General features: G+C 33.6%; 1 protein-coding gene across 7 annotated transcripts in view; it reads left to right on the top strand.

Annotated features, from left to right (window-relative positions):
- The window catches only part of CACNA2D1 (calcium voltage-gated channel auxiliary subunit alpha2delta 1), a 486450-nt gene that overhangs the window by 284726 nt on the left and 177427 nt on the right, over positions 1-24297 (top strand). For all 7 annotated transcript variants that reach the window (XM_039472910.2, XM_074379327.1, XM_074379330.1 and 4 more), the window contains exon 5: positions 15766-15807. In XM_039472910.2, coding sequence (XP_039328844.1) covers positions 15766-15807 — 42 coding nt within the window. The remainder of the gene's footprint in view (positions 1-15765; positions 15808-24297) is intronic.

Genomic DNA, 24297 nt, shown 5'->3' with positions numbered 1-24297 from the left:
TCCTGAGAGAGCTAGGCTCCTGGTCATCTCAACAGAATAACTGATGGCAACAAAAATTCCAAAAGGAAAAAAATTACTTAAGAATCACTTAAAATGCTGAGTTTGCAGGTTTTGCCAAGGTCTCAGCCTTTCATATACCTTGGACATTAAGAATAGTGCCTGTCTGAAAGTAATTTCATTTGATCTAGTGTGCAAGTCTAGAAGAATTGCACAGCGTACTTTGAGAGTAACTGGCTGGCCGATCAGGTCACAGAAATCAGCCTAGGTGGTCAATGGGATGGCAGATATTATAGCCATGTTTCCCTCTTATGAATTTCCTCAAAAATTAATAAATTGCTAAATTACCAATGCAACCATTTTGATATTGCCTTAGTATGTTTCAGAATGAGAAATTAAATGAACAGTGCCCAATAATTCTTTTATATGTAAAATTGAAAGTACCATTGAAACATACAATGCATTTAACTAAAGATTTATTCCCGTTTTGAAAAACAGAAATACACCTTGGCCTTTCTGGGTAATTAAGTTCTCTAAGGGTTGCGGCTGTTTACAATTTTGATGTTACTCCTTTGGGATTATGTTCCTGACTTAATTTCAAAGGTAGTGTTTAGTGATATATAGCATTCTCCCCCATCCCAATTTCTGCAACAATATTGAAATTTAAAAAATTATCAGAAATAATGTGAAATCCATATAAACGATATAATACCATCTTATAAATGAAAGTTCGCAAATTTAGTGCATAAAAACACAGGATTCCCAGTTACATTTGAATTTCAAATAACTATCTTCTGTGGAAGTTTGGGACATACTGTTACTAGAAAGAATTCATCATTTAATATTCAAATTTAATTGGATATCCTGTATTTTTCCTGATAAACCTACAAATATTAAGATTTTCTCAAGGTTTTACCTTTTCTCAAATACTAACTTTTTCTCAGGGTTTTAAGAAAATTCTGTCTGAGCTCAACTTTGTATGTTTATTAAGGTCTGATTTTTTTGGGGCGGATAACAATCTCAATAATTTCTAGACAATGGGTCAGTTATATTAATATAACCATGGTTTTTGTATCATTTACATGATGGTGAATGGAAAGCATATTATATTAATATTTATAAGCTTTGATTAATCATTTTTAGGTTTATCTTGTCTTCTGTCAATATATAGCTGGATACATTTAACTTTGGAATATAAAGCTTAGATGTAATTTCACTTGATCTGCTTTCAGTTCATTTGTTCTTCACTATTTCTAGATCTGCTATGTTTTTACTAAACAGTCCATGAAAGTGGACAAAAGTATATAACATGTTGGAGGAAAAAACATCTCCTACTTTTGTAGAGAGGGAATTGTGTCTTTAAAGGTTAATTAAGTGCTAATACATTCTCTTCATTCTTCTCACCTGGATATTAACTTTGAAATTGCTTGCTTCTTTAAATGTAAAATACTTTTCATACTGAGTTTCTTACGTGCTAGAAAGAAGTTAGTATGATCAAAAGCTCAGTATGTTGATGTGTTTCTTTGTTCAACATCTGGAATCACAGTTTAAAATGCAGACAACTCTATAATTGGCTCAGCTTCTCTGCAATATTTTTGCTCTCCCCCTAAGTGACACCAGCCTCTTATGATTGAAGTAGTTTTATTTAGTTAAGTCCTTTAGCTATTCAGTTTATCTTCTTTTTACCTCAACTTCTTATTTAAAAACCATCTAAATTTATTCATTTATACTCTCTGAATTTGGAATTCCTTGCCTAATTGATAAATGAGAAGCCAAAACAACTCAGGATAGATTGATTTGTTTGCAGCCACGGACTGAGAATTGCATCAAGGAAAAAGAATGTAGATTTTTAAATTTGTCATTCACTGCATCTGTATTGCCATGATTCAGCCTTTCCTTGGTACAATTTTCTCTGTAATTTTTTTGAAAAAGTATAAAGATATTTATTTAGTACTATAAAGAAAAGAAAGATTGTATTTTCTAAACAATTATGCGTTATGAAATTAAAATAACTCCTATGAAAATATGCCAGAGGAATGAAGCATAGTCCACAGAATTCCCTTTTATTGCTTCTCTTTTTTTTTTTTAATTTGGACAAGAGATGAAATAAAGTATACAATTTAACTAGGACTATGTTAAGAGTCTTTTGAATTTGTTGAGAATCTTTTGGATTGTTGTTTTCAGCAATTAACATTTTAACAATTATGCATGTTTTAATGAGAGACAAGTTATCTCTGAATCAGTGAACCGTTTGAATTTAAAAAGCTCTTTGAAATATAACTTAATGAAATACAGTTACTAAAGCTAGGCTAATGAAACATAAGCTATTAGACATTTTTGTTTCCAAGCAATTATATATTATTCAAATGTGCTTCTAAAATGTCTGAAGTTGTTTTATTTTCTTCCTTCTGCAACAGCTTTCCTTTCTTTGTACTGTTAACAAAATATTTTTTTTTTTACAAAGAAGCAGTACAGATTTAAACTGTAATCTATGCCCTGTAAAAACACTGATTTCCACTTTAGTTAACTACAAATGAATGCTGTCTAATTATATTAATGAAAGATAGCAGCAATTGATCTATAGCAGGTAATTTATGTCATAATGAGGAAATTGCCGGCTTGTATTTGGTAGGTGGAAAGGGGTTGATTTAGGTTAGTTTGCGGATGTTTCTATTGCAAACACCTGTCCTTGGAACACAGTCATTACTTTTCAGGAATAAATGAATATACCTTAACTTGACCTTTCAAGATAGAAAGAAAAATAATGATGCGAGCTTCTTCTTATTACAGTTTTACATGCTTCTACAAAAATATGTTTCGGTGGTTTCAGATTTTTTTTTTTAAAGCTTTGCTTTATTTTCAGAATAGAGAGATACCTCTTTAAGTTATGTTGCATGCTCACATGAGAAGCAAACCAACGGCTTAATGGTGGAGTGGAGGGGGAAACAGATGAACCCAGTTATTAGGTTTTTTTATGTGATCTAAAGCAAAGCAGTTAGTGGAAACTCCAAACCTTAAAGGTGGAAGAATTCTAGAGACCGTATTTGTCAATTAAGTAATCATTTCACAGGGGAAGAACCAAAGCCTTGGGAAGCCACATTGCTAACTAGTCAATGCTTAAAGTCATGTAAGCATTTAGCCATGTGCTCAGTAAGCATTTTAAAACACTCACTGTGTGTCTATAGTAGAATATTGTAGAATATAGTTCCCTGCCCACATCTCCTCAGCGCTTGCACATGCCCATCACGCGCGCGCGCGCACACACACACTCGCGCACACGCATAGACAAGCACATACTCTTATAGCTTCCTACCCTAAGCATCTGCACATCTTGGCCTTGAGGGCTTTCTCCGGTGGCCAGGATGTGCATGAGTGAACATTCTCCATGACAGTTAGTGTGGATGGATACCTGAGCCGCCTCATTCTTTGGATATGACAGTTTTGAGTGAAATTCTATATAGCCTCCCCAAGGTTTCTAGGGAAACTGAGTCCCAGTTGTCCACCTGCTCTTGACCACACCTGGTGTTGAATTCTTTTGCCTTTTGGTGTCTCACTTCTCCATTTGCCTATTGGTGTCTCCTGGGATCACCTCCTGAATAAATTACCTGTACTCAAATCCTGGTCTCAGTGTCTGTTTCTGGGGAAGCAAACCTAGGACAGTGTTAACCAGTCAGAGAACATCTTGTCTGTGGAGTATTAAGATAATTCGTCAGATGATTCAGCAGCCTTATGAGGGAAGCAGGCTTGTTTAGTAGGCACTGACACCTAAGCTGGGATGGGCCTTGGGCCAGGCATTAAGCTCAAAGCTGACTGAGGTGTAGTCTCTCACAGGGCTCAGGCAGGTGATCACAGTATGTGTGATGAGTACACAGACTGAGGCAGGGAGGGCAGCTCCTCCTTGACTCAGGTAACTTACTCATTTCTTCAATACAACAAATCAGTGATGTGTAGTGACTCTTCTCCCTGATTTATACAGTGGGGAAACAAGAGAAGGTTCTATGAGAGGCATTAAGAGGGGTAACCACCAGGTGCAGAGGCGCACACCTGTAATCCCTGCAATTTGGGAGGCCAAGGTGGGTGGATCACCTGAGGTCAGCCTGACCAACATGGTGAAACACTGTCTCTACTACAAATACAAAAATTAGCTAGCATGGTGGCACATGCCTGTAATCCCAGCTATTCAGGAAGCTGAGGCAAGAGAATCACTTGGTCCTGGGAGGCATAGGTTGCAGTGAGCCAAGATCATGCCATTACACTCCAGCTGGAGAACAAAAGCGAAACCCCATCTCAAAAAAAAAAAAAAAGAAAAAAGAAAAAGAAAGAAAGGTATCCAATTTTGATGTGAAGTAGAGAAGCTGGGGAGTTTTCTCCAGCAAAGAAAGCTTCCTGGAGGCACGTGAGGGATGGAAATGCTTTATTTCAGACTCCCAATAGGAAGTGTGGCAAATTTCTCCCTAACATTCCTCCTTCGCTCTCCCACTGTTTTCCACTTATAATGGGAGCCAGTCCATCTATATGTCACTGGTAGCTCTCTCCTTCAGCTTTTCTTTTGCTGTTTCAGCTCAACTCAGGAAATTCTCACTATTCCTTTTTGTAATAGGGAGGAACATCCCTTGTTTCATATCCTGACTTTTTTTCCCCTAACTATGCGTCATCATTTAGACTTCTTAGCTTTGTCCTATGTGTAAAATCATCTATTTTTGAAACTTACAAATCTCTGTTCTACTTTAACAAGTCTTGCTTTTAAAACTGTTGCCTCATAGGAACGTAATGCAGTATCCATGCCAAACAGTGATGTATTTGTTTTAGCTGTTACCACTTTCACATAGATTGCTGAAACCTATTGTCTCATGATTATGAATGAAGTTGGGATAGAGGAGAAGAAGGAATGGAATTCAAAGAGCAACACAACATAAGCTTTATGAAATTTTCAATCTATATATTTTCAAAAAGATTGTACCAATTGAATATCTAATAGATTTTGTACAGCTTAAATGATACAAGGTAATCCTTCTTTATCATTTCACTTTCTGTGATTTCAGTTACCTATGGTCAATCAAGGTCTCAAAATATTAAATGGGATAGTTCAGGAATAAATTCATAAGTTTTAAATAGCACACCATCCTGAGTGCCATGATAAATTCTCCCACCACTTAACTCCATCCTGCCCAGGACATGAATCATCCCTTTGTTCAATGAATCCAACCTGGATACATATTTAGGGGCAGATTTTCAATGCTAATTCTGCTTGACCCTTTCTTTTATACTGTCAGCTGAGCATTTGATTTAAATTATCTTTTAGAAAAGTAGAAAGAGGGGAAAACTTATTTAAGCAAGGAAATACAACCATTCTCTAGGGCAGGACGTGAGAAAGAAGCTATTCTGAGGTCAAATTTATTTTCATCCAGGACTTGCCCAAAGCTCTGTGAGATGCCAGCTCATGAGGACCTTGGCCACCTGGTCCCTAAATATACGTGGCTAAAATGCCAGTTGCCTATAATACTAATTACCATGGAAATTAAAGTTAACAGAGAAGGGCTCGTGTAGCAGGAGTTATCTTTGATGGGGAGAAGGTAATTTAGCCATTGACAAAAGCAGTAGACTTATGAGACAGAAATAATAAGAACTGTGGAAAAACATGTAGCAGTAAGAATTCTAAGGTGCTCTGATGGGAAAAAGTTGAAATTTTATTCTGAGGCAGAGAGAAGCAGTAATCGTTCCTGCCAGTTAGTCACTTACAAGCCATCTTGGTTGTTAGATCTGCTGTCTTGGGATTGCAGTACAACCCTTATTTTACTTAATGGCCCCCAAAGCATAAGAATAGTGATGCCATCATAAAGTTATAATTATTCTACTTGATTATTATTGTTAATCTCTTACTGTGCCTAATATGTAAATTAAACTTTATCTTAAGTTTGTATACATAGGAATATTATCTATGTCTACAATGTCAGGCCTTTACTGGGGGTCTTGGAAGTTTCCACTGGAGATGAGCAAGGAGTACTATATATATATGTGAATGTTTATTTCATAATAGACACATGACAAATGTCCTTTGTCCTACCCCTTTCCTATCCTACATATCCTTATGAGCCTGATGAACGATGAATGAAATTGATGTAGTGCTTACCAACCTAATGTTCTTTGAGGCTATGATTTTGAACAGATTATTTTAAACTCAGTTATTCATTGACAATAATGTTAATCCTCATGTTTTGTTTTAGTATGATAATAATTGGAAGTTGATAATGATTAATCTGGAAAGAAAGTGCTAATATCACCAATGGACAAATTAACAACTCTTTTGCTAAGACATCATATATTATGATCAAGTGCTGTTGACCTTGATCATGACTCAAGATCTGTGGGGTGTCTGAATCAATAGGAAGAAACATAAGAAATGAAATATTTTGGAGGATTAAATTTTAATGCTTTAGATGATTATATCTAAAGCTTCATTGGAGTTACAGATTAAAGAAGATTAAAGCAAGTTTCTCAGCATTATGAATGTGTTTGTTCAATTCTGGAATGAGGTTCCTGGGAGATTTGATGCCTGAGGAAAATAATATATTTACCCTCTCGTATTCTACCTTTGCTCTTCTCATAGAGTTTTAATCATATATGTATTGATATCATTTGGAACACCAAAATAGCTTACAGGCAGATTTCTATTAAAATTTATCTGATGAAGAAATAAATTGATATAGCTCTTAATGTTTAATAGGAATTGATCTCCTTTGAAGTTCAAGAACCAAGGAACTTTGAAATCAGTCTACTTGGAATTTCTCCTTGATTTCCTATAAGTAGCCTACCTTTTAACTTATTTGAACTTTTGTAAAGCTGTGTACATTTTTTTTTTTACTGTGATGCATTATGTATACATGTGCAGGTGTGTGTGTGTGTACTTGTTTTGTTACTTTATTAGAATTTCTAATAGTTTGTGGGTTTTTTTTTTTGTTTTTTTTGGTGGGTTGGTTGGTTTGTTTTTGAGATGAAGTCTTGCTCTGTTGCCCAGGCTAGAGTGCAGTGGCTTGATCTTGGCTCACTGCAACCTCTGCCTCCCGGGTTCAAGTGATTGTCCTGCCTCAGCCTCCCAAGTAGCTGGTATTATAGGCATGTGCCACCATGCCCAACTAATTTTTGTATTTTTAGTAGACGCGGTTTCACCATGTTGGCCAGGCTGGTCTTGAATTCCTAACCTCAGTTGATCTGCACCCCTTGGCCTCCCAGAGTGCTGGGATTACAGGCTAGAGCCACGGCACCCAGCCACGTTTCTAATAGTTTTTCACAGGCTTATTGTATTCATTTAATTTATTTATCAGTCCTTTCAATAGAACTTCATACAGCATTCCAGACACTGCTAGCATTGGGTATATGCACAATAGGACACTGTTTCTGCTCAAATTGTAGTAATTTAATCTTCTTACCTTTAAAAAAAAATTATTTATGTAGAAGCAATGAGCATTTCCTTTTAGTGAATGTCATGAATGTTTCTTTCCTCTAGGGAGATATTTCTGTTTGTGTCACCAGCATGCTAGAACAGATCTGGGCTGTAGTACACGAGTATCTTTGCAGTTAGGTAATTAAACATAGTAAAGACACATGGATCTATTATCTTTTCCTCTGACCACTCCTCTTAGATGGCTTTGGCTTGTAGATTGGTTAATGTGCTGGACAACTTATGAAGTGATACTTTAACTTACAGGCACCATAATGGCAACTTAAAAAGTACACAGACTAAATATTATAAATATGCATTTGAAAATACCAAATGGATAAATGTAAAGTGATATGTGGTAAAAGTAGAGGCAAGCTTACAAAAGGCCAAAATTATTTTCTAGTTTTGTTATTCTTCCAGTAAGCTAAAATTTAATAATAATTTTTAATTCACATTTTAATGCAGATTATAAGACCAAGTTAAAAGAATGGATAAAATGAAAGAATGTGTCTCAAAGATTGTTTACTATTTTCTTGATTATTGGGTAAACTATTTAGAGAGTGTACATGTGTGTGTGTGTGTGTGTGTGTGTGTGTGTATGGAATTTACTATCTCTAAGAAGGAGGTCATGCCTGTTTTCATAATACCAATACTCAGCAGATACAAGTATTTGGGGATAAGAAGATTCAGTTTAACTGTTGCTAGTCTTAGCTTTTCAAGACACAGAATTGACATTGAGAATATTTCACTCACTGGGGGTTATCTTTAGTAATCAGGGTCTCAAAAAACATGTGTGTTGAGGTTTCTGACCTAAATTAGGCTGAGCATATGTACAAAGCTCAATGCTTATTGATTCTTAGGAAAGAATGCTGAGAATTCAGAGAAGGAACAGATTACATGTTTTCACTATAATCCATACATCATTGAATCACCCTAGGAAAATCATTTTACTTTAATAGTTTCAAATAAAGCTCTGAAATTCAACCATGCAATCAAAATGTATAGTTATTTGATTTTTTTTATTATGCAGCTAATTTTAAAGGCTAGTGAAGAATTGATGTAAAAAAATTGATCCATCATTTAAAAAATGGTAATGATTGCTAATATACTACTTATAAAATATTAAGTTGGCAGTAGGTGACTATTGACCTTTAGAGAAATGTTAGAAAAATGTTAAAATGTGTTGTCTTCATATAGGAGCTAAGAAAACTTTGAATTTGGCTTCTTTGATTTTTTTTTAATCTTCTGCTAGAATTTTAAATTTTAGGGGAAAAATATTTCATGCCAGAACACTTCTTAGTTTTTATTCCACAAATCCTCTTAGTTGAATTTTGCAAATTTCGTGAATGTGATTAAATGAAAGATGGATACACAGGGGAGAAAAGGGGGATGATGAAGAAATGGAATTCCTAATGAATCAGCAGGGGCTAGCATCTAGGGCACTAATTTGGGAATTAGTTCTAGAACACTGAAATTGTCATAAAGCTACAAATAAAAATTGAGTTTCAAGCAAACAATATTAACTATTAGTAACAGAAAATAAGAATAGAAGAAAACATTGTAGAAACCATTGTATTTGTATCAGTACTATCAGTTACATGGTGTTAGAAATCAAATTCTTATTAGCTTAAGAAAAATGATTTGTCCTAGATGAAGGAAGCTTCAAGGATTCACGCTGTAACCAGCTCATCTCTTACAACCGTAATTACTCCTAGACCTATTATTACACCCAAATAAATAGACAGAATACAATTATTGAATATATTTAGGTCTTGTTAATTTCTGTCATCAGAGAAGCGGACTGATGTGATTTACTAGCCACACAGAATCACGTGATTAGGTTGGGTAAAGAAACAGTTTCTGAAAAGCTGTAGGATTTCTGAACAGAAAAACATTTTACCAAACAACCCTTCATGTTTGTTACAGTTTTTAAAACCTAAAACCTTCTGATTTACTGCTATGTAATTTTCTCCAGCAAGATTCTGTAGTTTGGATGTTGGAATGGATAATCAAATATTTAGGTTAATACAAGGTGAAAGTTTTTCTAGGCAATAATGAATGAATGACAATTGGTATGTGAAGGTGTAGATGTAGAGGCGGAAGAGTATGGAATCACACAGGTCTGGAGCACAGCAATACATCTGGTGGACAGGATACGTATAAGCCCCTTCCACTCCAGTTAATTACCGTTTGTATTAGACCTTATAAATCATCTCATTTGGTTTATCTGATTAGAAAGCAAAACAACAACTGGTGATTTTATTTCTTCTCCGCTCTGCTATGTGGAATCTGTGAAGGCAGTATTTTAAATAGACACATTGCATACTAAACCAATTTAAAAAAAATGAAATTATAATTTACATTATTTCATGTATAAGTAGGTAGATATTAACTAAAGTTAATAGAGAAATTCTATGGATGTATATTCCTGACATTTTTCATATGTAAAAAATGGTTAACAATTATGGGTCACATATTGTGTGCCATGAACTGTACTTAATACTTAACATCAGTTATCTTATTGTCTCTTGTCACATAATAGGAATGCAGGTTTATCACGTCTTCAGTTCAGTTACATGGTAACACTGATCTTGTGATGGACCTGTGCCTGTTTATTTTTTCCTTTTTATCTTCTAACTTACAAACTTTCTCGGTATGTTAATTGTTTTCCAAACTTCAAACAAATATAATGACATGAAAAAAATACTTTTTTCATGGACCACAGTCTTGAAAATGATTCACTCACAGTCATATACCCAATCCAGACACACACACACACACACACACACACACACACACACACAAATACACGTTACTAAGTTCTTTTATTTACACAGTGTTACAGTGCTGTCAGTTGAACTTATCCTATGTACAACAGTTGATATGGACAAAATAGCAGTGGTTGCTAAGTCAAATCGCTACATGTATATTTTCAGAAAGTTTGAGTTGTTAATGATTTTAGCTAAACAGTGTAGATCTTGGCTGGCGTGAATCATTAACATAAGTAATTTTTAATGAAGAGTTATCTAGAATGTTTAACCAATTGACTTCATATTTGGAACTCAGGAGTGCTAAAAATGACAATAAGATTGCAATGTTTTTTAAAAGTGACTTTAGCAGACAGTACAATTGCCCAAAATTTGTCAGGCTGTGAATCATGTGCAGAGTCGAGTATAGCAAAGAAAAGAGGATTAGTAAATTGGACTGGAAGTTAGTCTCTATTTGAATTTTGAATGTGTCATATATTTTAATTGTTGACTATAAAATCTTAATTTTCAGTTGCAATATTTAAGACTTATTCCTGGCAGCATCTTAGTTCCATCGGGAAGCTTTGCCTGTCTGTTTCAGATTTTCAACATAAACTATTCATCAGAGGCCGACTTTTGCGGGCAAGTGGCATACAAGGGACTGTCACTCAAAATTTACATTTTTAAGATGGAAAGGTCTATTTTGCTCAGATTTAATTTTTGACTCCCAATAGACAATATGAGACTAAAGTAATTTATCTCTCAACTTGCTAGGGGATATTTTAAATTTCGGTAAGCAGCAGTATTATATTAGCATGGACCATTTGGGCAAACTTATTTCAAGGAGATAATAAATAACTAAACTGCATCGTTAAAAATCAGAAACAAAACAATTTGTTCTTGTCATCTGGTGGTACTTAAATTATGAAAAATAGCTCTTTAAAGGTTTAACTAAACCCTGAATCTAGTTTGAGGCTATGGCTGACTTTATTCTATCATACTGCACATAATACCTTGAAATCCACTGAAAACCTGTGTTTGCATGTGTAATACCTTCCAAGATGATGATGTTTAATAATTTGCATAAAGATATTTAGGCTGAAGGATGATAGAGAAACAAGATTACTCAATTCTATCATTTGTGCCTGTGGTAATTAGTTTATATGCCATAGTTTTAATTAAAGTATTAATTGATATTGGTATAACTACTTTCTGGGAAAGGGACTGAGGGAATTTTTAGTGGTAAGACAGGGAAATGATTAAGAAAGAAATGCACACACATGCTCAAACTGATCAACAGAGGGGCAATGTCCTAACTATCTGAAATTTTTAATTCTGAGCTGTTTTGAAAACTGAGAAAGTTTTAGTTTATGTGGTCATGTCCTCCAACCATAATGATACATTTTTCGTATACAGCAGATCAGGTCCTTGCCACAGATAAGTTGGAGGGTGAACACTTGTTCCCTGTGGTCAGGGTGTAGATATTACTCATCTTTGTTTTTCTAATACTAAGCACAGAAAAGGTTGCCAAAACAATTGTTGAATAAGTGGGATGTGGCTCCCTTGGTTGATGTTGAGACCCCAAAACTCCCTGTATAAAGTCTAAGTGAGACGGGAACAGGAGACTGGGTTAAGGAAAAAAGAATTCATCTGAGACATTTTCTTTTTCTCCTTTAATTTTACCCACTTAAGGCATTTAACTGTTTTTTTTTTTTTTAATTTCCTCCCCTAATTTTCTATTAGCACAGAATTCATTTTAAGCAAAACTCATGTCTATAAAAGCATCAGAACAGAATTTGGTTGATTCAGTGTGAATCGTCTTTCATTCCTGAGAATTGTCCTTTGTCTCAATTCTGTTAAGACTGGTTCTGGATATATTTTGGTGACTCAGTGATTTGAATCACTCTAATGAAAGACTGATTTAGTTAACTTAGCTGCACGTATCTTAACAAATATTTCGAAGATATTTCGAAATAGCAAAAAGATAGCTGTAAATGGTTTTGATACGAAAGAGAATGACTCCTTCTCCAAAATATAATTTTTTCTCAAAATTATAATTGAAATTGTTTTTGAGCTCGATAATTCTGAAACCATTCAAACAAAAATCACAAATGAATAATTGCAGTTTTTTTTGTAAGAAAACATGAACTGACACTGAGAAAATATTTTTATGTAGTGACATAAATTAAGTGCTCTTTGAATGTTTGGCATTTATTTTAATGTCATATTCTGTAGAGGTGGATTTGGTTAACCGAGCAGATGCAGAGTTACAGGTTCTCCAAATCCTGATGCTCTATATGAATTTATCCTTATTAAAATTGATCAAGTGAGCTTTTCTGTTTCATGAAATAAAGGAATGATGAAATGTGTATGTTATCAATGAAAAATTCGGGGTTTGAAAAAGAAGAGCATATTTATAATATGAGTTTTCAAAAAATGCTCCTAAGCCAAAAGCAAAATCCCATTTATTGGTGAGGAGAAATTTAGTTTTAAGGTATTGGATATAAGTGGTTGCATATTCCACTAAGATCTATATTCTCTTCTCTTCTTGTGACAACCTGTCTAAGCACACATATTTGAATAAGTGCTTCCTCATTTTGTTGTTTTCTATAAAAAGTCACAATTTTGTTTTTTTCATTGATGTTTTGACCATGTAAATGAATGTTATATTGAGAAAGAACTCTTTTAAAATGGAAATGCCAACACCGAGCCCGGTGCCTCATGCCTGTAATCCCAGCACTTTGGGAGGCTGAGATGGGTGGATCACTTGAGGTCAGGAGTTCCAGACCAGTCTGACCAGCATGATGAAATGATGAAACCCCATCTCTACTAAAAAAAAAAAAAAAAAAAAAAAAAAAAATGCCAGACATGTTGGAATACACCTGTAATCCCAGCTATTTGGGAGGCTGAGGCGGGAGAATCACTTGAACCTGGGAGGCAGAATTTGCAGTGAACCGAGATAGTGCCACTGCACTCCAGCCTGGGTGATAGAGCAAGATTCCACCTCAAAAAAAAAAAAAAAAAAAAAAACAAATGTCAAATACTTAGTTACAAGAAAAGAGGATAGATGAATATGGATGTTTGACATGCAATATAATTTTATGACTGATATATTTTTGTTCAGTTTACTTAAAAACTCAGCATTTAGAATTACATGCAATCCAAAATCCAGAAAGCCTTGTACAAGTTCATAATACTTAAGTAAACTTTGAAGTGTACCTTTTCAATGATAGTTTTAAAAACAACATAGAATTTCAGAGTTTAGAGTGTTCATCATTATACCATGTACCCTCACAATTCAGCATCTGAAAGAAGAGATAAGTATCAGGTTTTGTAGAATATAATACACAAAAAAGGAAAAAAAATGATAAATTATCATACTTACATCTTTTTAATTCCTAATTGTACTTAATGTTAGTTTCATGCATAGCTCTTTTTAACTGAATCCAAATACTTAATTTGTATCGATACCGACACTTAAAAAATCATACTTGTAATCCTTCTGAGGCTAGGTAAGATACTCTTTAATCTTAGGCTTAATAAATAATGATTATTTATTTATATTATTTTATCACTAGGAAATACATTGACTAACCATTAATTCTAGTACCATGGATCAAGATAATCCTACATACAATGGTTACTTTATGTAATTGATCTGTATTCATTATTTTACCTAAAGAGTTGGAGTAGATACATTTGACTTATGTTGTGCCTTCCTTGGTACAGCATTGTGTGCATATCAATATTAGTATCTGTTGAAAATGACAAAGTTGAACTTCTTGAAATTCGATGCAGCCTCACCTTGTTGTCTACATATTGCCATTCTGTTACTATAAGCAAGCACATTGCAGAAAATAAAGTCTGAAATGAAGATGAACTTATTCAGTGCTTTAACTTCAGGTAGAATCCACATTTTAAATAGAAAATTGTCTCACAAGTATAAACTGTAGCATTACAAGCAGGATCAATAAACTAGTAATTAGGTTTGGGTCTTAGGTGGATTCAGAATATTGTCTTGCTTTGTTCATGTGATGACCTATGCTTTTTATTTTAACTGGTGCAAAACCAGTGCTCTAAGAAATGTTTCAAGAATTAGAACTATTATGCATGTTCAATTTTTAGGTACTAAATAATTCTTTAAAAAAATTGATTAAGTAATTTAAAACTTTTAGTGATTCTAAATGGAATTCGAACTCATGAGTTTCAGCCTGTATTATGAATCATATATTCTGATATTTATATTGGTTTTGGTTTGTTTGGTCTTCGTACAAACATATATTTTATGGAGTTTCAGTTTCATGGTATGTTTCTTAAACAAAAACAGGCAGATCTCTGTGGTAAATAAACTAAGAAACAAAACACAGTGTATTTTCCTCTTGGAGATTTATAATGTACAGCCACACATAGTCTCTGTGAAGTTCTGCCAAAAAGAGATAATTTCAACTTTATTATTTTCTAAAGTCATATCACCATGGATTGCTTTTGCCCACGTAACATCTATTAACATCTTGACGTGGTGATTTTTTTTTTTTGGTGGTGGGGGAAGGGAATATACTTTGAGAAGCACTAATGGAGTGAACTTTTCCCCAATAATTTTTAAAAAAATTGTGTATGTTTGCTTTTAATAAAATTTTAGAGCATCTATGTTTTTGGATGTTTAAGAGGCAGAGAAAAATACATGATCACATAGTTTACAACTTGAAGACATATGGAAGATGAACTATATTTTCAATCAGTTGGGGATAAGAAAGAGAAATCAGTATCAGGAGATTATTTTTACATTGCATAGAACTAGCCCCAGAGACACAAAGAATAGGACTCTTAAATTCCTTGACAGTCATTCTATTCATCCATTTCCATTTTTTCTCTCTAACACAGTTAGTACATATAAATATACATTTTGTGCATATATAAAATATACTCCTCATAACCTTTCTTTCACAACATATTTTATTTTTCAGGAACACTAGTGGCTAGCAGAGTCATCCATATATATTTACTCTGGCTAGAAAGCCGATGCTAATTCACTGCTTTGCTAGAATATGAGAATATTAGTGTGAGATGATCTGATATTTTTTACTATCTGAATTCTCCCATGCTCATCATTTCTTACCTGACTCTCATGAGGAAATTTCTGCCCATATTGTATAGATGGACATTTCTTCAAGAATCATTTCAACACTCCATGTGTGTGTATGTATATAAAAATCATGGCTTCAACAAAGTACATTAGGACACATATCTTACATACTTCTTGAATTATCCTGTTTATTGTGTATTAATGGGTGTATATATGTTTGTGTATCTTTTACTTATGAATTTTTCACTTTATTTTTTCTTGACAAATGGGTCTCAGACTTAAACTGAGATCTTTTTCCCAATGCAAGATATAATATTGCTGATCAACTGGTTTAATATGTTCTTGGAAAAATAGTGGCTAATCCTTATGGATCATTGTGGAATATATTGTGAAAGAAAGATTATGATGAGTTTATTTTAAACGTACATAAAATGTATTCAGTGTTTGATGTAGTATTCTTTTTATTAAAATCAATAAAGCATTCTTTTTTTTTTTTGTAGAGCAATGAAGTTGTCTACTACAATGCAAAGGATGATCTCGATGTGAGTATTAAATGTTTTATATTACTTTCTAAGAAAAAATTATAGTAAAGTGATTGGTCTTATAGAATAAATAGAGCTAGCAGGTTTAGTTTTTAAGACAATGTTAGGTTGCATGAGCAAAATACCAGTTAGATACAAGATAATTAAGAACTTTAGTACTTTCGTGATTTTTAACAACTTATTCTTCACATCTGACTAAGTAACAATTCCATGTTTTCCTCTGGATTTGAACTCTCACTGCACTCTGTCCAGAGCTCAGTCCATAGTACCAACCAACTGTGATACTCTGGACACCATTAGCAATATTGAAAATAGCTATCAAATCCCATCTACCTCTGTATTCTGGCTCCTATCTGCTTTGACTTGAACTTTGCACACCAGGGAGAACCATGTACTTCAACTAGAGTATGAATGACACCCCAGAAGCTGTGCAACAACTGGACCTGCTTGTACAGTCTGTAGAACAAAGTAGTTGCTCCATATGCGTTTTTAAATAAATGACTCTGATGTGCGTATTTAAATGATTTTAAAACATGGATTATTTTAGTGCTAATCGGTTACTTCTAATACTGCCACATTTGGATAGGAATTGAGGACACATTTTATTAGTTACAGTGAAAACATTTCAAAAATAATAAAGGTTACACTTATTTTTTTTTTTTAATTCTTATACTTGACTCTTACATCAAAAAGTACCTGGATATACTTAATTTTTAAGACAAAAATATTTGTTAAGGTCATCCTATATTATAGGTATTTTAAGAACTTGGGATATTTCAGTAAATGTAGCAAACAAAAGTATTATATGTTTTTCACATATTTGTTATCTGAATCAAAATAATTGTATTTGTATATTATTATGTGGAATTTTCTTCCAGCCGTTTAAAAGAAGAAAATGAAAAAAAAAAAGTTTATCTGATCTTCAGAAAATGACAAAACATGTAATGGCTTGATATATCAGTTTCCCAAATTATAACAAATTATATCACCTATCTCAAACCATATACTAACCACTTTACAGAAATTATTGTACTTACTTCCTACAATAATACTGTGAATGAAGAAGGTTTTATTTTTTCCAATTCATAGTTGAAGAGCTAAGGGTGTTTTGAAAAGTATATTTTTCCTCTAGACATAGGTGGCATTCCAGTGACATCTTTCCTCTTATGATGAGTGTATATATTATTTTAATAATGTAGGAGATTTATTAAGTACAAACTATCAACTAAAAATGTTTTAAGTTTATTGATATCAAAATAAATACTAGTTTTGAAGAGTTCTTTAGTTTCATCATTATAATTAGCACTTGATATTTTTTTTCTTTTTTTTTTTTTTTTTTTTTGAGACGGAGTTTCACTCTTGTTACCCAGGTTGGAGTGCAATGGCGCGATCTCGGCTCACCGCAACCTCCGCCTCCTGGGTTCAAGCAATTCTCCTGCCTCAGCCTCCTGAGTAGCTGGGATTACAGGCATGTGCCACCATGCCCAGCTAATTTTTTGTATTTTTAGTAGAGACGGGGTTTCACCACGTTGACCAGGATGGTCTCGATCTCTCGACCTCGTGATCCACCCGCCTCAGCCTCCCAAAGTGCTGGGATTACAGGCTTGAGCCACCGAGCCCGGCCGATATTTTTTTAATTACTTAAAAATATGTAAAAATCTTCATCAACCTTCCTGGTGGTACATAAATTGCAGCATTTGTTAAATATTTAATTTGTAAAACTGTGATAAAGACTTAAAGTGAATTCCATTGACATGCAATCCTCCAATTAAGGATCACATAAAGATAATGAAACCAATACTGAAAATACCTTTTTTCTCTGATCTAATTAAAGAAGTTACATTTATATGTCAAACAGCTTTATTTATTTAGGTTTCCTCATTATTTAGAAAGTTATTTTCATTTTATAGTGAAGTTGGTCATTTTCCTTTGTTCAAGATTTTAACAATTATCTGTAAAATGTCAATATGACTTTTTAGTAACTGTCATTTCAGTTTAAATCAATGCTTCAAAGTTGCCCATTTGAACATATATGTCCACTACAAGTTGAAAAGTGCGCATTTGTTACTATTTGTAATACTTGAGTTGTTCTAATATTGTTACGTAGATTGCCTTCACTGATGTTCATTCAAATATTTAAATCAAGCTCTTTTGGGAGAGACAAAATTGTATAAGTGAAATTATTGAACTTTCCCTGTTTTTCCCTTTTTCTCATCTAAAAAAAAAATAGTATCTAATACTACTGTGGGTAGTGCTTACGAAAAGGATTCATTCTCTCTTTTCTGCCATGAGGTGAAATTTAGAACATTAAGTCAAAGCCTTATAAATAGTAAAATGTCCATATTTAAATTGAAAACTTAAAAAATGATGGTCAGCATTTGGAGAAATCTCAATTACTTTATAAACAATTAACATTATCAGAATAATTCATAAAGAGTATTGTTTGGTACAAAGTGAACTAGAATAGGAATTGGAATAATTCATGCCCTAATCCAGCCCTGAAATTATAGTCACCCTAAGGGCTTAAAAACCTATTAAAATTTGAACTGTTATTCTCTCATCTAAGATGTGATACAGTTTAATAGGTGATCCATTAAAGTTCATTTCAGTTCTTGACATTCTTAGATTCTAGTGAAAATATGCTTGTTCATAAATAATATATTTACATGGATAAAGAATATGACTTTATAGAATGGAATAGTCAAAAGGAGGGAAGAAAATTACATTCATTACTCGTAGCCTACTCTAAGCATGTCGGTTTTTTGTTACATTTTTAAGATTTTTCTCATGAACATCTATGCTTACTTATTTGCATGATTCTTTAAGTACACAAGTTATTAAGTGGCAAAATCATTTTTTTATCTTGTGAAACGGTTGTTGGATCATTGTCTTAAGTTGATATAACATGACTCAATTAACTTCACTTCTACCTTGGAGTTTAATTTTCCTTTGTGAGTATTCACATAAATATCAATACATCTTTATGCATAAACATTTTTCTTCAAAGTTTTGAACTTACTTTTAGGACAGATTCCCAAAAGTGGAAATGCTTGACATTTTAATGAATTTTTATATATAGTGCAATGTCATAAAAAGAAACAGAGCAAGTTCTGCCATCATTAATGTCCAGAGACATTATTTCCTCCTAGGCTGCTCAGCATAGACGATAATCTAACATAGTCAAATAGTTTTTCACTGTTTTGATTATTTGTGTCTTCCAGTATTCAACTATTGCCCCCAACATGGGAAACCCATGTTTTTTCAGGCTCATTGACTTGTAAAAGATTCTAAACCAAAGTGAGATTGTTCACATATCTGTGAAATCTGTACATTAATATGCACTTCTTAATACTGGGTAAAAGAAGTATTACTTATTTTACACACAGAAGTCTGAATACCTATTGCTGATATATATTAGCACTACATAAATATTCATTGCATTTGGCCATACTTACGATTGTCATTGCTTAAGTAAAGCAAGAATGTAATTTGTTAAGAGAAAAAATGTTTGGGAGGAATTATATCAGAAAGTATAATTCTACCTATAGAAGGCTTTGAAAAATAAAAAGACCAATCAATTATCATTTCAAATCAACCTGAGTATGAAATACAAAGTTAATCCTTGTGACATCAGTCAATTTTCTGTATTTGGAATATTTCATGTGAATTTTTTTTGAGAATTTGTAAAAAACTATATGATAAGGTATTGTACACTTTACTAAAAATTTTTCATTGGACAAGCTAAAGGTGCTTTAGAATATGATAATGCTAATGTCTTATAAGGTCTTGAACATTGAATCAAAATGAATTATGTTGTATTTATTAGTGTATCAGTTTGTCTGTTAGAGAGATCCCTAAAATAAAAGTGACCAAAACTAGACAGCAGTTGATTTCTCTCTAGGAACATTCCGCATACATTGGCTAATACAGCAACTCCCTATCTTCCAGGCCTCAAGGTTCTTCTTCCCTGTTCTCTGCTTTCCTCAGTGTACCTCTCCCGTCTTGTGCTCCAAGACTGATGTTCCAATATCCATGATTCTTTCTGCGTTAGATTTGAGGAGAGAGGCAAATGACAATGGGAGACACGCCCTTTGCCTTTAGGGGTATATCTCAGAAGTATCTGTGCCCCTTGTCCACAACTTAGTGACCAGCCTTGCCTTGTTGCAAGAGGATACGGAGTACTTCCCCCCCCCACCCTTGACCCATATATATGTACCCAACTAACATGTAGAGTTCTATAACTAAAGAGAGAAGGGAGAGGATAGTAATTAAGACATAATTAATTAGTGGTTTCTGCACATATCTTGAATTTGTTCTTGACATATTAAAGTTAATGCAGACACTCCACTCATTCATTTGAGTGACTTTTAAATACAATCAAATCCTTTAACTGTGGAAGAAAATTCTTTTACAGTAAAATGAATATAAAATTAGAAACTGCTGAGTTTTTTCTGATATCTCCTAATGTATCTTGGTTACTAATGATGAAATTGTTTTCTGCAATAGAAATATTTACTATCACACAGTGAAAGTTAAGAACTGTAAGTAAATACTGTACTTCGATATTATAGTTAAGGATTTTCAGCGTTTACATTTTTTTTCAAGAAAGATTGTTACCTATCTGATGAAGTTAGACTCATGGATGATGACATTTACTCACCCTCACCAAAAGTTTTGCAATAGGGGGTGGATTTAATTGGCTTTTTTATTTACAACTTTGTACATGCATTGCTTGATATTTTATATACCAGGTATTCACAAATCATAATGTCATCACGTTGTTGTTTGCATTTGGCTACTATCACTGTTCTTTGGTTTCAGTTTTCTACATGCTAGTTTAGCTACGTATTTTTATTGTTCAAATTCTACAATGTCATATTCCTCATTAAAAATTTGTCACTTGAGAGTATATAATGTAATTTTACCATCTCATACATTTACATCTAATATCTAATAACAAGGGAGCTAACTGACATACTAACTACTGAGACAACGTTATTAATTTTGTCTTCAGTATGTTTCAATGCTGATTAATATCTGAGAGCTGTTGAAAGAAATCATGGATAAATTAAATTTATCCGAGTTTATTTGTGTAAAAAGTGATTCATGAGTCTGGCAGTATGCAAAACTAGGAGAAAGCCCCCACCCAGCAACATGGTCAGGCAGTGTTTATAGACAGACAAAGGAAGTGACGGGTAGAAACAGCTTGATTGACTACAGAAGGACATTTATTTTACTTGGGCATGATGCACCATTTGCCTTTTGTGGACATAATCTGATGAGTGGGCAGCCTGTGGTTGGCTGAAACTCAGCTGCTGTGATTAGCTGAGACTCAGTTATTAGTTACACTAATGTACTTTTAGGCTAGGCACAGTGTCTCATGCCTGTAATCCCAGCACTTTGGGAGGCCGAGGTGGGTTGATCACAAGGTCAAGAGATTGAGACCAACATGGTGAAACCCATCTCTACTAAAAATACAAAAATTAGCTGGATGTGGTGGTGCATGCCTGTATCCCAGCTACTCAGGAGGCTGAGGCAGGTGCTTGAATGAGGGAGTCAGAGGTTGCAGTGAGCTGAGATTGCGCTGCACTCCAGTCTGGTGACAGAGCAAGGCTCTGTCTCAAATAAACAACAAAAACAAAAATAAATATGTGTGTATATGTGAGTGTGTGTATATGTGTATATATATGCACATACACATATATACTTTAAATGTGTATGTATATGTATATATATACATATATATGTATATATGTGTGTGTAGTTACCTTTGTAACCTAAATTAGTATGTAATCAAACTACTTTAAATGTATGTGTGTGTGTATATATATATATATGTATATATATATAAATGTGTGTGTATATATATGTATATATACATACACACACATTTAAAGTAGTTTGATTACATACTAATTTAGGTTACAAAGGTAACTTTAGGTCAAATTTAACTTAAAGAGTGAAATAAAGTTTCTGTTTTAAATGTTATACCTCCTGGCTAAAACTAAAAGATTATAGATCCAGAGGCTGTGGTTATTATTTTTAATTTTTTCACCAGTTCTGCTGGAGATGATTTGTTTTTCAACTCCTAAGACTATTAGAATAGTGATCATTTTCTATATTTCCCAGTACTCACATCAATCATTTCCTTTCACTGCTCTAATACAATCATCTAAGTTTAGACATTGTTCTTAAATATGTTCTTAAGAGCTATTGAAATGATGTCGTTTTATGATTACAAACTTAAGATACACATTTAATTATGCATTATTAATATACAAATTTGTCAACATTATATTCATATATCTCTTTTCTATTATCAAGATCTTTGTCACTTACTCTTGACTCTTTTTTGGTGTTTAAGACCCTGCAGAAACTTTCCTAAGCAAATCGTATAAAGTTTTTCCTTCTTGAAGGCACAGCCAATCTTCGTGAATTATTATATTGTGGTCCCTCCTTAGAGTAGAATTTCCCAAAGAGCATTTCTTACGCACTTACAGCAGCTGACATAACTCTTACATTGTTGAGTACATTGTACTCACTCAGTTAAACTTTCTTTCTCTACAGATCAATAAATCTAAGTTAAAATTAAAGCGTCATTTCACACAACTGTAAAAGGAATGTTCTTAAGCATAGTTTGAGAACATGTTATAATTATATTCTACACATACTTCCCCATTTTTGTTTCCCATACTTTAGTTTTTAGAGAGACCCTTTCCCTTCTATCCCCAACCTTAGCCCAGACCTGTGTAGGTTTCTGTAACCTAGAGAATTGGGAATGAAATACATGAAATATATACCTTGAATAAAACACTTGCCCTATGTTGAGCAGTGTTTTATATCATTATCACTTCTGTAGTTAAAAATATGACAGCAGCAAGGACAAATGGTTGGGGAGAAAAACATCTATACCATCTGACTACTTCGCAGTCTTGAGACTAGATAGGTCTTTCTTCATGTAAGACTAATAAAATAAAAACTAGTTAATGGAGAAATCCATGAAAGATTCAGTAACAGTAAAGTAGTATTAAAGGCATAGAGGAAAATTTTTCTCTAAGATAGTATTACTTCAGATATGTATGGCAGAAAGACAAACAACGCTGAATATACGCTTACTGTCCCCAAAGAAAGAGCCAGTCGATGATCTAGACTAAAACCATCAAAATGAAAACCACTGAAACAAAATGCTCATCAGAGGGACTAAAAAATTTCGCAATGTGAATTATTTATCAATAATCGTCAGAAAAAGTTTGAGAACTACTCCTTGAATGCCAGCAAAGTAAAAAATGTGGGAACAAAGTTAATAACTGTGAAGGTCAGAATTCGTAAGTTCCTGTCTTCTCAGAGATCAAGTCAAAATTCACGTGTCAGATATAATCATCAAGGATTTAATAGAAGAAAACATTCAGGTCTGCAAAGAAATCTGTATATAATTGTAGATTTGGAAGGCCTACAGTGTTTCAGACAAAGATTTTTAAAAGTCAAGAACATTTATACCAAAAACTTGCTCAAGGGTATTCAAGAGGAGATTTCTAGTAGGCAGCTAAGTATTCAGTTTGGTTGCTTAGGAGAGTGGCCTAGAATAGAGTTTTATGTTTAGCTTTCGAGGGGAATTTGAAAACAAGCGGCTGAAATTTCCCGAGCAAGTGTGAAGTTACATATATAGCAAGGCCAGATTCATCTACAGATAAATTTTGGCATACTTACACAAAGTTAAAAACAAAATGAATTTGAATACCTTTGGATATAACATATTCTCCAGCCTGCTGTAATACCACTACTCCTTGTTGTCTTACTTTCAGCCTGCTTCACACATCTACACAACATTAAAAAATACATATCTTAAGGCAGTAAAGATAGACTCCTCAGAACCAACATTTAGGGGAATGTGAGGACAGAGGAGGGGGGAGTATGGGTGTGAGTAGTTAGAGATGAAGAAGTAGCAGCTTTCATAATAGAAGTAAATCATACAAAGAAGGTCATGAGTTTTTTACATGTTGGCATTAGGATGAAATTTGGAATTCCCTGGTTTCTACTATTCTTTTGTGTTTCTTAGGCTGGTGTAGCAACAGGTGCACATGTGTATAGAGAGACTGATGTGTTTGAGTGTAATCTATTGATTTTGTTCATTATAATGATGATGCATGGCCTCAGAGGTAAAACAAATATTTAAAGTTGATCAGTGCTTCCTTCAGAATGAAAGCTTTCTATTAGCTGCATCTGAATTAGTCAGTTTGTGGGGAAGATAAAAGCTCTTCAAGGACTCTGGTACAAGACAATTCCTCAAGGGCATTTTATAGTTACCTACATTCCTCTACTTAGATCAGTGCTATTTGTATTCACCTTGTGGCTATAAAATAAATACTGACAGCTAGATTTAGGTAAAACAGTGGCTGAAATAAAGTATAGAATTAATGTTTTCTTAGGATTGTATAGTATAAAAGTTATGGCTTTAGTCATTTAAACAGATTTTTATCTCGAAACTTAAAA

Source organism: Saimiri boliviensis, chromosome 10 (genome assembly GCF_048565385.1).
Source record: "Saimiri boliviensis isolate mSaiBol1 chromosome 10, mSaiBol1.pri, whole genome shotgun sequence".
NCBI lineage: Eukaryota > Metazoa > Chordata > Mammalia > Primates > Cebidae > Saimiri > Saimiri boliviensis.
Note: the sequence above shows the minus strand (reverse complement) of the source record. Positions and strands in the feature narration are given on the sequence as shown.